Here is a 14,474-nt window from a genome sequence, read left to right on the forward strand (position 1 = left end):
GTGGTGTGACAAGAATTGTAGAGATACCTGGAGAAGGAGGCCCACTGGGGATACATGTGGTACCATACTTTTCATCGTTAAGTGGAAGGTAAGATATTTTTATTATGAAGAAGCAAACCAGTGGAAAATGTCATCAGATTTTTTTTCCAGATATCAGCACCAATATATACTTAACACAGTGTACATACTGAAAATCATAACCTTTTTATTTTGTTGAAGCATGAGCTAAAACTAATGTTAAAACCAATTCATAATTAAAAGCCTGACCAAAGAGAAGCACCTTTAAAGATCTGTGATCCAGATGTTGAACTGTGAGTATGACTGCTGATTTCACCTTAATAAGAAGGCTAATATTCATTCCCTAAACCATCTGTAGGTGGAGGATGGCTCAACTTCTCAAAAGACAGAGGCTTCCTCTCTTATGTTGAAAGAGCCTAAGAAAGAGTACCTGACTTGATTTGCAGGTTTATAGGTTGTTCATTGGGATAGCAAAACACTTGCTAGAGAATTGTTCTAGTGAAGTCTGTCAAATAGACCTCCAATACCATCTACTTCATATAGCCAATGACAAAAGACCAGAACTAAAACTAGTACGATTATACTCTGCACTTTTCAGCATACATCATCTACCAAGGTGAGTATAGCTGAAGGGGTAATTTAAATAAATCAAGATAATCACTAAATTCACATGCAACAGGATTACATGGCCAAAGATATTTTGATTTGCTTTCCAGGAGGTGTACATTTGAGGCTGGTTTATAGTTGTTCAGATCCCTTGGATTATGGATAGATTTTCTCTTTTTTGACCCTTTCTTATGGAGGAACACATCCTCTTCCTCCTAAGCCAACAAACATAACCCCTTAACATTAGGGCCAGTCCTGTATGAACAGTTTAATCAGCTTGGAAAGGCAAAGGACTGAGAAAGCAGATTGTGGCTTTTAATCCCTTTATAAAATGTACTGACATACTGGACTGCACATTTACTATGCAGAATCCAAAACTGATAACTGAAGGTATACCTCTGTCACCTAGACTAACATGGATTGATCTGTAAAGAATGATACAGATTCCTGGTGACACATTCATATAATTTCTTGGCAATAGAACAGCAATGGTTTGTCATTGCCTTTTCCTGAAATAAACTTCCCAGTATATCCTACAACTTTGTCAATAACATGTAGTTAAAAAAAGTCTTAGCCTTGGCTTTTAATTTGATTATTTGGATCATTTGATTAAAACCTAGAAAACTGCTATTGTTTTCAAAGTTTCCTCAATAATTTTGAACCCAAATTTAGCATAGAGAGTACAACAACATTTTAATAAAAACTTTCTTTCCATTATAACAACAATACAGGCAACATTTTTAATGGTTAATATTTCTATTTCATGCGAGGTATTTTAATATTTCTGATAAAAATTTAAAGGCTATCTATAGACAATCCAGATGTCAAGCAAACAAATAGGTAGGCACACAAGTAACTGTAATTCCAAAATGTAAGAATTCAGAGCAGATAAAAACATGTAGTTGAGTCATGGCCTAAGTAGTGATGAGTATCATTAGCATGACACTACTAAAGCCAGTTGTCTCATGTAAATTAGTATTAGCACTGCTGGGTGAGATCTCCATCTTCCAGAAACAGGTGCAGCTTAGTTTTGAGGAAAATAATTACCACATATATAACTGAACTTGTGCTACATAACTATATCCAGTAGATTTTCAATGTTGTAAATCTGGATTTTCACTGGATATGCTAACCATCTAATATAGGCTGGATGTTACTTTCTGCATAACAACTTTACTGCTTGGGCCTGTTGCAATAGTCCTGTATTTCAAAATGTTCCCATGAAGGTTAGCTGGACTGATAAACTCAAAAATTCTGGAACTGGAAGAGAAAATCAATAAGAATATTATATGCATATGGAAGTAATTTAGGCATACATAAAGATGACCATTTGCTGGTTTCATCCAGATTCTTTTAGTGATCAAGTCCTCTATATCTTTTCCTGAATATTTACAAATGTATTTACAGGTGATGGAGAGAAGCATACTTTTTAATTAAAGCTTTTATCTAATACAGGAAATTTCTGAGAGAAAAGGAAAAGTTTTTCAAACAATTTAAAGTAACATCACAGCCTTTCAGCATCACAGATAGATATTAAAACAAATATTTCTTTGTACATAGTGCAGGAAACCTCCTCTAGCTATTAAGTGGTTTGTATTGGGACACACTATACTCAGATAGACTCTCATTCAGAATAATACTACTTGGGTAAAGATCCCAAATTTCTTCATTTTTCCCTAAAATAATACACATTTGCTAATATGCCCTCTGTGCTCTTCTTGTCATACTATGCAGGTAAACCTTGGGTGGGGAGATTCTATGTGGAGCAAGGAATATTGGAGATTGCCAGATTCCAACAATATAGGACTTTAAAAATGATCACCATGACCCTGAAGTACACCTGGAAACAAATGAACAATTAATGTGCCTCCCTACCATATTATTACTGCATTGTACCTGTTAACAGGTGGACCCCTGCATTTTTCATTTGCTTCAGTTTTAAGATGTAGAGTACATTACTGTACAGTAATTCATCCATGAGATGAAGGGTGTTGAGTGACTATAGTCAATCAACAATAGCCTTTCTCACCACAGCTTCTATCTGCTCCAGCAGAAATGAATTCAGGGACATCTCATGATAACACACCATTTTTCCCCCTTAGAAATCATACCTCTGTCCAGATCTGATAATGGAATTTTCCCAACAGCCAACAGCCTGAATCCACAGCCACTCCATTTTGTTGGGGTTGAATCTCAACCTGCTTCTTCCCATCCAGATCTTTACAATTTGAGATAAAGGGTCAAGATTTTCACCACAACTCCTATATATCCTAGATACATAACTGAATATTACCAGCAAATATTTTTGATGCCCATCAGACAATCCCCCCTAGGAACTGTACAGCAGTTATGAAACAGAGTGATAGAGAAGATTGAGCCCTGAGGCATGGATTCAGCATCTCTGTCTTGACATATACTTAAAACTCAGGAAGGGAGAAATAATTTTAATACCTGTTATAGCTATAGCATTATGGCTACTTTAAATACACACACAAATACACACGAATACGAACACACACATGTATATCTCTATATGTGTGTATGTATACATATAGAAGTATACATCATAGCTCTTCTATAAATGTATACAAAGATGTGATGAGTATGAAATTAAAATGATTATTATAAATTCTTAAAAATCTTTGCTACAAATGGAGATTATCTTTCAAGAAGATGCTGGCAGGCATTAAATCTTGAATTTTTTTTATTTTTTTTAAATTCCATTTATATCCCGCCCTTCTCCGAAGACTCAGGGCGGCTTACAAGCTTAGCAGTAGCCTTCATTCTATGTATATGCCTGCTTATTAGGGCTTTCGGGGGCCCCAAGCGGCATTATTACAAAGTCAGCTTAATTGCCCCCAACAATTCCCCTTCTGAATGCGTCACTATTTTTTTTCTGAATATTTTGGCCTTTTGAATATTGAAAGCTTTTCCTCTATTTCTGGATCAGAAATTAAGATTACTTTATTGATTTGGTATGGTATGAGCATTTCCAAACTTAGGTCCATTTCTATCATATCGTTTTAAAGTATCATTTAAAATAAGATAATAAGAAATATTTAGCTTTTTAACTTGTTTTCTAGGCTTTTCTATAGAATAACAAATTAAAAATAAATCTTGGAAAAGAATTTTTTTGAGACCTTACATCTCTGAATCTAAGCAATCTCAATTCCACATCCCAGCCAAAATCTTGATTGAAGTAGGCCCAGATACAATGTCATTCAGCTAAATCTGGAGTTGTGAGGCCATTCCTATCTCCATCACTTTAGCCGGAAGCAATTCTTTTGAGACTGAACAATAATCATCAGGCTTTTCAAGCAAATACAATGTTTTCTAAATACTGTTCTTGACACACACACACACACACACACACACACACACACACACACACACATACACTGTCAGCCAGCAGGAAGAAAGTTCACACTTCTCCAGATTTTCAAAATCAACAAGTGAAAAATTATCCAAACCAGGATGAACATAATATTCTGTCCAACACTGGCATCTCTTGCAGCTCCCCAGCATCTGTATACAGTACAGAGATTCTGTGCAAAGTAGGAAGAAATTCATATTGATTTATTTTGCACAGATGCAGTGAATTAAGTAAACACTCGATAGACTCAAGGGGAAAGGGAAATCTTGTGAAAATGATCTTTCTTTTCATGGAGCACAGAAGCAAATTTTGAATCACAACCTGGTACAGATGATTTAAACTTCACTTAAATGTATTTTACATTTCCTCCAGAATTTTAGGACTCTTCATCCGTGGTATTGAGGAAAATAGCCGGTCTAAACGGGATGGACTTTTCTATGAAAATGAATGCATTGTGAAAATTAACAATATTGAACTTGCAGATAAAACCTTTGCACAGTGAGTTTTTCTTCATTTTCCTTATTTTTTCACTTCAGATCAGTCCAAAGTTTCGAAATTTAAACAACTGAACAAAATAATTTAAATTTCTTTTTTCTCTTTATAGTGTATAGCACTAATATTTTTCTAGTAAAGATATCTGGAACAAAAGTATTTTTTTATTTATTTGTATCCACTTTTATTATTTTTATAATTGAGTCAAAGTGGCAAACATAACCAACCTATCTTTCTGGTCCTATTTTCCCCACAACAATCCTGTGAAGTGAGTTGGGCTGAGAGAGATTGACTGGCCCAGAGTCACCCATTTGGCTTTCATGCTTGTCTCCTGTTGCTATATTCTCAAATGTTTTATTATTACTGTTTATTGTTGTTGTTGTTATTGTTTTATCACGGAGAATAAAATACAAAACAGTAAAACAAACAAAAATGAAATGAAACAAAAGCAAACGTTGAACCCTAACAACAACAAAAAAGAAAAAAAATAGTGTACAAAAAAGAGGAGAAAGTGTTCAGTTAAATTTAACATTTAACATGTAGGATCCACCCTGGCTGGGTTCTGAAAGAAAAGAAAAAGCAGTAATTTCTCCTTTCCTTTTGCAAATTTGTGTGTGTGTGTGTGTGTGTGTGTGGGTGTGTGTGTGTGTGTAGAGAGAGAGAGAGAGAGAAGAAAAAGCAGTCAACAGTTTGAGCTAAACATTACACTAATCTTCAAATCCCTCTGTTAGCCATCTGTTATATTTAGCACATAGAAAGACTACAAACGGTTCCCACTCTCTTATACAGCTGTCTAGCCCATTATCTCTAATCAAAGCAGTTAATTTTGCCATCTCTGCTAGTTCAGTCAATTTCAAAATCCATACTTCAACAGTCGGCATCTTTTTCTTTCCAGTATTTGGCAAGTGCAATCCTTGCAGCCGTTACCCTGTGAAGGAATAGCACCCCAAATTGTTTTTCAATTGGCTTGTCCATCATACCTCAAAGAAAAACTTCAGGTTTCATTAATATTTGTATCTTAAGTATTTTCTGCATTGTCATTGTTATGTTTATCTAGTATGTTTTCACATATTTGCAAGAGCACCAAATATGATAAAATTAACCTGAATTTTGATTACATTTCCAGGACATATTAGAAATCCCTTTTTGCATTTTTGCTACTCTATCTGGGGCAAGTACCAGTGATACATCATTTTGTAAAAAATTTCTTTCAAATTATAATTTAATGTACATTTTAGTCCATTCATCCATACATTCTCCCATTTATCTAGCATTATACTATACCCAATTTTTTTGCCCATTTTACCATACACTCTAACGTATTCGGCTTCTAGGTTCATCTTAAGAAACATTTTATATATTTTAGAAATCAAGTAGTCATCTCCAGAACATAGATTAATGTCCAATTCAGATTTAGTTCCTGTGAAAACAAAACTTTTTAAAATCAAATTTAAATCTTTCAAAAATTCTATAATAATTAACCCAATCATAAGCAAATCCTTCACTTACTAGTTGTTCTCTTCTATCTTAAATCCCTCTTTTCCAAATATCAATGTCTCGATATGTCATCCATTTATATTTTGAAATCATCTCTGTTATATATAGACTTCATGAGGTGATAGCCAAAGTGTCACTTCACTTTTATCAGCTAATCTACTTTTACAATTATACAAATGCAATCGATTGCCTAATAGCATGAATCTTAAAAAAAGGGTTAACTTTTACTTTGTCATACCACAGATAAGCATGCCATCCAAATCTCAAATCAAAATATTTGAGGTATAACAGCCGTAACTTTTTAAAGTTATTCAGTCTTTTAACCATATCAGACAACAAGCATCATAAAATATACCTTTCTGCCACTGTTTGAAAGTGGAAATTAATCAATATCGGTATAGTCTGAAAGAAAAATAACATTCTAGTTAGTACATTCATTTGAATTGCTGAAATTCTTCCCATTAATGAATAAATCTATTTTTTGCCATCTATTTAAATCCAATTTTATCTCCTTCCATATTTTACTGTAATTATTTTTGTAAAGCTTAGAATTTTCCTCTGTGAGAGTTACCTCCAAGTACTGTACCTTTTTCACAACTTTAAAAAGTTTTAAATTACAATTTCTTCTGATCTTCCAGCTTTATTTATTTATTTATTTTTTATTTTAATTCCATTTATATCACGCCCTTCTCCGAAGACTCAGGGCGGCTTACAAGCTTAGCAGTAGCCTTCATTCTATGTATATGCCTGCTTATTAGGGCTTTCACACACACCCCAAGCGGCATTATTACAAAGTCAGCTTATTGCCCCCAACAATCTGGGTCCTCATTTTACCTACCTGGGAAGGATGGAAGGCTGAGTCAACCTTGAGCCTGGTGGGACGCGAACCTGCACTAATTGCAGGCAGCTGGTGTTACCGTCTTTGATTTATTTATTTATTCTTAAACCAGCCATTTTTCCCAAACATTTTAATCTTTCTTCCTCTTAACATGTTCAATGTTCTTTAGGGGTGTTGCACAATCAATACCAAACTGTTGGCAAATGCAGGTAATTTGTAATTATGCACTTTAATTTGTAGTCCTTTTGTTCTATTATCCTGTCTAATATCCCTATTTTACTATTCCAACACCACAATAAATAATAGAGGATAAAAGACACTCTTGTCTTGTTCCCATCTGGCTTTCACATAGTTTCATAAAGTCTCCATTAACCATGAATCGAGCTTTCTGGAGTGTATAGATGGACTTCAGAACCTGTATAAAGCCCAATCCAAAATCTATCTTTTCCACTACTTTTCTGCATCCAGAAAGACTAATGTCTTGACTCTACATTGTTGTAAATATTCAGTTATATTCAAAATTACTCTTACATTATGTTTTAATTGTCTTTTAGGTAAAAAACCACAGTGGTCTTCATGTATATAATCCTGTAAAACCTTTTTAAATCTTTCAGCTAAAATAGATGCAAAGAGTTTGTAGTCATTATTTAGGAGAGAAATTGGTCTGTAGTTCTTCACAGAAGAACTACAGTTAAATCCAGGCCATCTTTGAGTATTAGAGAAATATAGGCATCTTTCCAAGCGTCTGGTATAGGGTTCCCCTTAAAATAGAATTCATTAAGTCCTTCATTGGAAGAAATAACTGATCTTTGAAAATTTTATAGAATCCGCTCAGTGGGCATCTGGTCCCAGAGTTTTGCTTGTTTTAGCTCTTTTAATTGCTTCTATTATTTCAAATCTTTTTGATTAATCTGAACATTTTACTAGTATTTTGTAATATTTCCTTAGTAGTCAATCTAAAAATTTCAAAGATTGTTCTAAATAAAAATTCATAAACATCATTAATCCATCAGTTAACAAACTCTTCATTAGTTTTATTTCATAAAAATTAGATATTTATTTTTAAGTCAGCTTTCCATTTTTTTTGTTCCAGAAATATCCACATTATTTACATTTCTTTTAAAACTAGACTATTTTATTATTCCCAAAGTTCACAGGATGTCTGTTCATTTTTCACATGACTATATGCTGAAGCACATGGAATGTTATTACTTTCCCACCAAAGTGGTATCTATTTATCTACTCGCATTTGCGTGGTTTTGAACTGCTAGGTTGGCAGGAACTAGAGCAAGTAACAGGAGCTCACCCCATCACATGGTACTCAGGCCTCAAACTCGGGATGTCAGCTTTCCAGTTGACAAGCTCAGTGTCTTTAACCACTGAGTCATCATGCCCCCTATAAATAACATAATAAGCACTATAAAGTGAATTTTCTGTACTGATTAATTAGTGAATTCCATATATGCACGTAGTCATCTTCTTACAACTGGTCATTTAACAGCAGCTCACAGTCACAGCAGCCTCAGAATGGATCCTTTATGTCTCATAAAGCATTTTCGGTTATTGGAAAGCATTACACCCCTCCTGGTTTTCCCTAGAAATTCAATAGGATGCTGGCCATAGATGGGATGTTGGATTGAGGTCTGTTTCCACAGCTTGCCAAGGGAATTTCCTTTCCCTTTGTGCAGGGAGGGAAAATCCTGTGTGCTGGAAGACATAGTTAATGGACTAACATAATATCCTACCTTCTCTCTGTTTGTATCTTGTTCTTTTCCTTCCCTCTTTGTCAATTTTTAACCAGTTTTAATGTTACTATTTATAGTTTTAATCAGTGCTTTTTTCTTAAAAAAAAAGGTGCCGGAACTCTCATCTTGGCGGGCGCAGGAGGCAGGGGCAGCGGTACTGCTGCGGTCACAGGTAGCGCAAGGGGTGTCAGCAGCAGGCTGCCCCCCGGGGCCGGAGCTGGCGCAGCTGGTGCTGTGGGAGCCATGGGGCCCACTCTACACGGCGGGGCTGCAAGAAATCGGTAGTGACCAGCACGGCCACAGTGGAGCACATGCCCATCTGGAGGCCAGGCACTAAGCATAGCAGCAGCCATACATCCGCACACTCTCACAAACACTCCCCAGTTTCCCCTCGTACACAGAACATTCAGCAGCGGCCCAGTGTGTTGCATAACACCAACATGAAGATCATCTCCTCGGAAGGTCTCACCCCCCCATTTTGCAATCTTCTTCTTCCTCCTCCTCTTCACCCACTGCCACCACGTCCCTGGCCTGCTCCTCTGGTTTCTGTCCGGCATCGGTATTGCGCAGCATGGACAGCTACGCCTCGGTGGTGGAATCGGCCCACGTGCAGAAAGAGGCCTTGTCCTCCGGGACACAGGCTGTCAAAAGCGAACGGTCTCAGCCCGAGGCCAACCATCTGTTCACCTCAAAGTTGCCTGCCCGGCCTACAACAGACACCTTTGCCCGTAAAAGCTACGGAGCCCAAGACTTTGTCCTACGCTGGGCCAGGAGCGGTCCACCCATTTACCAGAGGACAGGGGAAAATCCAGCCTTCACATCACACACCCCTGGACCTGTCACTGCATGCCGTTTCAGCCGTCGAGTAGAGAAAAGAGTAAACTCTTTTCAGTGCAGGAGCAGGAGCTGCGAGTACTCATTTTCCATGGGAAATACAGTCCTGACGGCATTGAAACCATAACTCCCCCTCTGTCCTCCACGAGAGACGCAGCTCCCACAGCACCAGCTGCTCTGGCGCTGACTCCGGCCTCGGGGGACAGCCCGCTGCCACCACCCCACAAATCCCTGCTCGCAACCGCCCCGCCAGCGATGCCGCCCACCCCACAGCTCCCACAGCACCAGCCGCTCTGGCAATGACTCCAGCCTTGGAGGGCAGCCCGCTGCCGCCACCCCCACCCCACCAGCAATGCCACCTGCCCCGTACAGAGCATGGCCCATGGTTCCCACAGCACCAGCCGCTCTGGTGCTGACTCCGGCCTTGGGGGGCAGCCCGCTACCGCCACCCCATGCCACCAGCAATGACACCTGCACCGTATAGAGCACGACCTGCGGCTCCCATAGCACCAGCCGCTCTGGCGCTGACTCCGGCCTTGGGGGGCAGCCAGCTGCAGCCACCCCTGCTCGCAAATGCCCTGCCAGCAATGCCGCCCGCCCCACAAAGAGCACACCCCACGGCTCCCACAGCACCAGCACCCCCGCTCACAACCGCCCCACCAGCGATGCCACCTGCGCAGAACCCACCTCCAACTCCTGTCCCCTATTACTGACCTAGTTGAGATGGTGTATTTGGGCAGCAGGGAGGGGTGCAAAGTTCCTACCAACTCGTCTTTGCTGAAGACAACTTGCCTGTGCAAGTTTGGTGTGCTCAGCAACAATTCCTATTGGCTTTCAAAAGCCAATAGGCTTTCGAAAGCCAATAGAGGGAGTAGCACAGCTTGTGCAAAAGCTTTTTTGTGTGCGTGTGTATATGTGTGCAAAAAAAAAAAGGTGCCAGAACACTGTTCTGAGCCTTGTATGAGAAAAAAAGCCCTGGTTTTAATAGTTTATATTGATGTTTTATTGGTTTTAAACTACCTAGAATCACATATAGATAAGATGAACAGTGTGTAAGTTTAATAAGTTAATTAATAAGCAGTTACATTGTTTAATTGCTCAGACTGTTTTATGTTTTTTTCCCCCAAGAGCACAAGATCTTTTCCGCCAAGCAATGAAATCTGAAAACATCATCCTGGAAGTTGTCCCTTTGTATGGGCGTGAACAATATGAAAAGTCAGTCATAGCACCATTGTACTCCCCAAATAAAGCAGAGCATATTTCGAAAGGAAAATTTCCACCTGCAGCCCATCCAAAGTCGATGATGATGAAAGACCCAGATTTCTCTGAAGCAAACAATCTAGAGACTGTTACACATGCATCTCCCAAGAGTCCTAACTTCTCAAGAATTAATAAGAAACCTCCATCGCCATCTTTATCCCCATTGATAGGTTTTGGCAGCAAGAAAAATGCAAAGAAAATAAGGATTGATCTGAAAAAAGGTAAATTGTTATGAGTTGTTACTTTCCAAATAGGATTTTTTACATATGGTTGATATAATTTAATTTAATTTAAATTTAATTTAAATTCCATTTATATCCCGCCCTTCTCCGAAGACTCAGGGTGGCTTACAAGCTTAGCAGTAGCCTTCATGCCTGCTTATTAGTGCTTTCACACACACCCCAAGCGGCATTATTACAAAGTCAGCTTAATTGCCCCCCAACAATCTGGGTCCTTAATTGCCCCCAACAATCTGGTATACATTTGACTCATTCGTTGCAAAAGCAGCTGACATGCTATCTGGAAACAGAAATAGGCGAGCGCTTATGCAGAGGAGGCAGCTGGCAAATAACAGCTTCCATGTATCCAGGGGTATTTAAAAAACAGGTACGGTAACAATATACAGCAGACATTGCATTTAAAAAACTTTCCAGTTGGACTTCCTTTACTTTTAAAGTTACTTTTGTTTTCAGTCAGCAAACATATCTGCTGGAATGTTATAATAACATGAAATAATAACTTGATACCGCTGTATCGATAAGATTTGGTTGAATAATTTTCAGTATTCCATGGCACAGCACTGGTTGTTAAGATTTAAGAAGGCTTCCTATGGAACGTTCAGTTTCTAAAGTGAACCAGTGTTTCCTGAAATCATACTACAGAACAGAATTAGGAGAATTTAGTTTGAAATTTGAACACTGAATTATTGCAACAATATATTTGCATGTTAAATTCAAAGTCACACATCTGTCAGATTAAAAAGGTCAACAATTTACTTCTTCTCAAAACCCACTTGAAAGTCTTCCATTGAGGATTAGGATAGTCCGTGGATAAATCACACAGCTGACTATTTATTTAAACACTAAATGGTTTACCCATGCTTGAAAGGCTCAGCTTCTACTTATTTCAATGTTTTTGTCCATAAAGTACTCCAAGAAAGAAAAATAAAGAAATAATGCATAAAGTAGCAATTAGCAAGCTTTTATATTGCATCAGTTTCCAAATTGTAAGCCTTTGCACTAAAAATTATTCCACATTCCGCAAAAATATATCATAGACTTACCTACTCTGAGTACAGCTAAGAGCAGAACTGTTTAGAGAGGCGTCACATTCTTTTTCCTCTCTTTCTGTACTCCTGTCTGAATACATGTAAGCTTATTTATATGTTGTTACTAGGTGTTGGCTGCAAAGAACTTCTTGCAAGGTCTTGCATGTAGAGATCACCACGAAAAACAATTTCAAGCTGTATTCTATAACATACATCAGATGATCTGCCCCAAATGAGTTTTAAAAGGTTTTACCCACAAAACTCTAGGCTGGAGCTATTAGGCTTCTGGTCAGCTCCCCTAATAAATTCTGTCTTAAGTTTTTTAATCAAAGAAAGACTTCCTTTTCTGCTTTTTGTCTCAGGATTCTGCTCTTTAGCCAATTGTTATCAAAGAGACCCATTAGGGTTGTTAACAATATAGAAGGGCATACTTGTTTTAGTGTTCTTGTTCTTGGAAAGCTTTATTAATGAGTAATTAATGCAACAACAAAATAGCCAATAAGCTTTTATATAAAATCTCCCAACATACCAATTTTCAAGAAGCCATAAAGATGGGAAAATAAAATTTACTAATTTTAAACTAGCACTTCTGACAAATTATTTCAAGATTGTAATACTAGCAACGTGTTATACTCAATCTAAAGCTGGCAAAGATGCTTCAGATACAGTGTGGGCACTGCAGTTTTACCTGTTGTTGCATTGGGCTTACACAGTAGCTACATGAGGCTCATTTCAGTTATGGAAATGTTCAGCCTGTAGTTGCCACTTCTGCAGTGTCTCCTGGACTCAAGCAAACACTTTTTTGAGTCTGCAAGTTTCCCATAAGGGAAAGCTCCTTTCAGGAGTCACCAATAGATATGGTGAGTGTGCCCACGCCAGAGCTGAAGCCTTTTGACCCGTTTGGACTTGAATACTGCACACTCTAATAATAATAATAATGTAAAAAAAATGGTCAGTTTGGTCTAGTGTTTAACACTCCAGGATACAAACCACTAGGTTATGTGTTCTAACCTTGCCTTCAGCATGAAAGCCACATGGGTGATTTTGGGTCAGTCACATTCTCTCTCTGCTCAATTCACCTCATAAGGTTGTTGTGGGGAAACTAGTAGGAGGAAGGAGTATTAGGTATATTTACTCCCTTAGTAAAAATAACAAAGATGGGATAAAAGAAATCTCTATTCATTATACAGATTAAAAAATGCTTCCAGATAATTTCTTCTGTCCTTTTGACCTTTTCTAATGTAATATGTCACTAAAGCTAGTGTTCGTTCTTTGAGTTACTGCATGCTTTACATAAGAACAATGTACAGAATGGAAGTAGGGAAACATACTATATGTTAAAGAATTAATGTTGAATTTGAAGAAATCTGATGAAAGAAACACTTGGTTGCTGCACAGAAAAGCTGAACAGGGTGTCTTAATTTAGCTAAAGCAAGGAATGGATCCTACTATTCTTACCTTTGAAAACAAACCTATTAATATAAATATTAAATCTTTAGAGAAGAGCCTTCTGTTAGCTGCTGGTTGCCTCATATTACAGATATTTCTTCTATTCTTTAGGACCCGAAGGACTAGGTTTTACTGTGGTCACCAGGGACTCCTCCATACATGGTCCTGGCCCTATATTTGTAAAGAATATTTTGCCTCGAGGTGCAGCAGTTAAAGATGGCCGTTTGCATTCAGGAGACAGAATATTGGAGGTTGGAAATCCTATTCCTCAGTACATATCTTTCTGTTAAATGAATTAAACAGTATTTGATGGGGGCAAAGAGCTCTAAGCTTTTCTGCCATCATATGATGCTTTTTCGACTGATACAAACTTGTTTAATGTAAAACATAGGCTCAGGTGCATTATAAAATAATTATAATAACCCATTTGTTTGCATTTTGCCAAATATATTTTTGGAAATATAACTGCTCACTGCATTTTTTTTACCAAAACAAGGTTATTGGTTAGATAATTTTTATCTTCTCTAATCTGAAGGTGAGGTCACGTTTCTTGGATACTCAAAGCCTATGCTTGCATTCATGATACTTTCCTATTTTTGCTTTTAAAATTTGCCTGAGCAAAATTTGGAATTTGGAATTCAGAAGTAATAAATGCTCCCTGGATATCCCACCTCTAAGGAGATGTAAATCTCCTCCTGAATATGCTAATTTTAAGATTCACCCATTTATGGCTTTCCAGATTCAACCATTTTGAATGATATTGATTATTTGGATCTATTGAAGCTGATATTATTGTAAAAGAAAACCTTCCCAGCAATATTCAAACAGGTTTTGGATATACTTGTTAAATATGTTTCTCACATAATGTGAAAAAAAGCACAAAGCAAGGACAAAGCAAGTTTCTCTGGGTATATTTAGCATGATGCAGCTGAAAAGAACCTTTCCTCAGTAGCAATTTACCATATTTTACTTGGCAAAGGCAAATAGACAATTTGCAGTTCTGGATGAAGTGAAATCATACCTAAGTAAAATGAGATTGTTGGAGAGAAATCAAAATTAGAAATCAACATTCAAATTAATCTTTTTGACAATATC

The 14,474-nt window shown here is 37.6% G+C and overlaps 1 protein-coding gene across 4 annotated transcripts in view; it reads left to right on the forward strand.

The window, feature by feature from the left end:
• Positions 1 to 14,474, forward strand: part of PARD3B (par-3 family cell polarity regulator beta) — a 574,309-nt gene that overhangs the window by 170,087 nt on the left and 389,748 nt on the right. For all 4 annotated transcript variants that reach the window (XM_083371323.1, XM_083371326.1, XM_083371324.1 and 1 more), the window contains 4 exons: positions 2 to 88; positions 4,370 to 4,495; positions 10,532 to 10,884; positions 13,491 to 13,630. In XM_083371323.1, the coding sequence (XP_083227449.1) occupies positions 2 to 88; positions 4,370 to 4,495; positions 10,532 to 10,884; positions 13,491 to 13,630 (706 nt within the window). The remainder of the gene's footprint in view (position 1; positions 89 to 4,369; positions 4,496 to 10,531; positions 10,885 to 13,490; positions 13,631 to 14,474) is intronic.

Source organism: Vipera ursinii (genome assembly GCF_947247035.1).
Source record: "Vipera ursinii genome assembly, chromosome: 1".
Lineage (NCBI taxonomy): Eukaryota > Metazoa > Chordata > Lepidosauria > Squamata > Viperidae > Vipera > Vipera ursinii.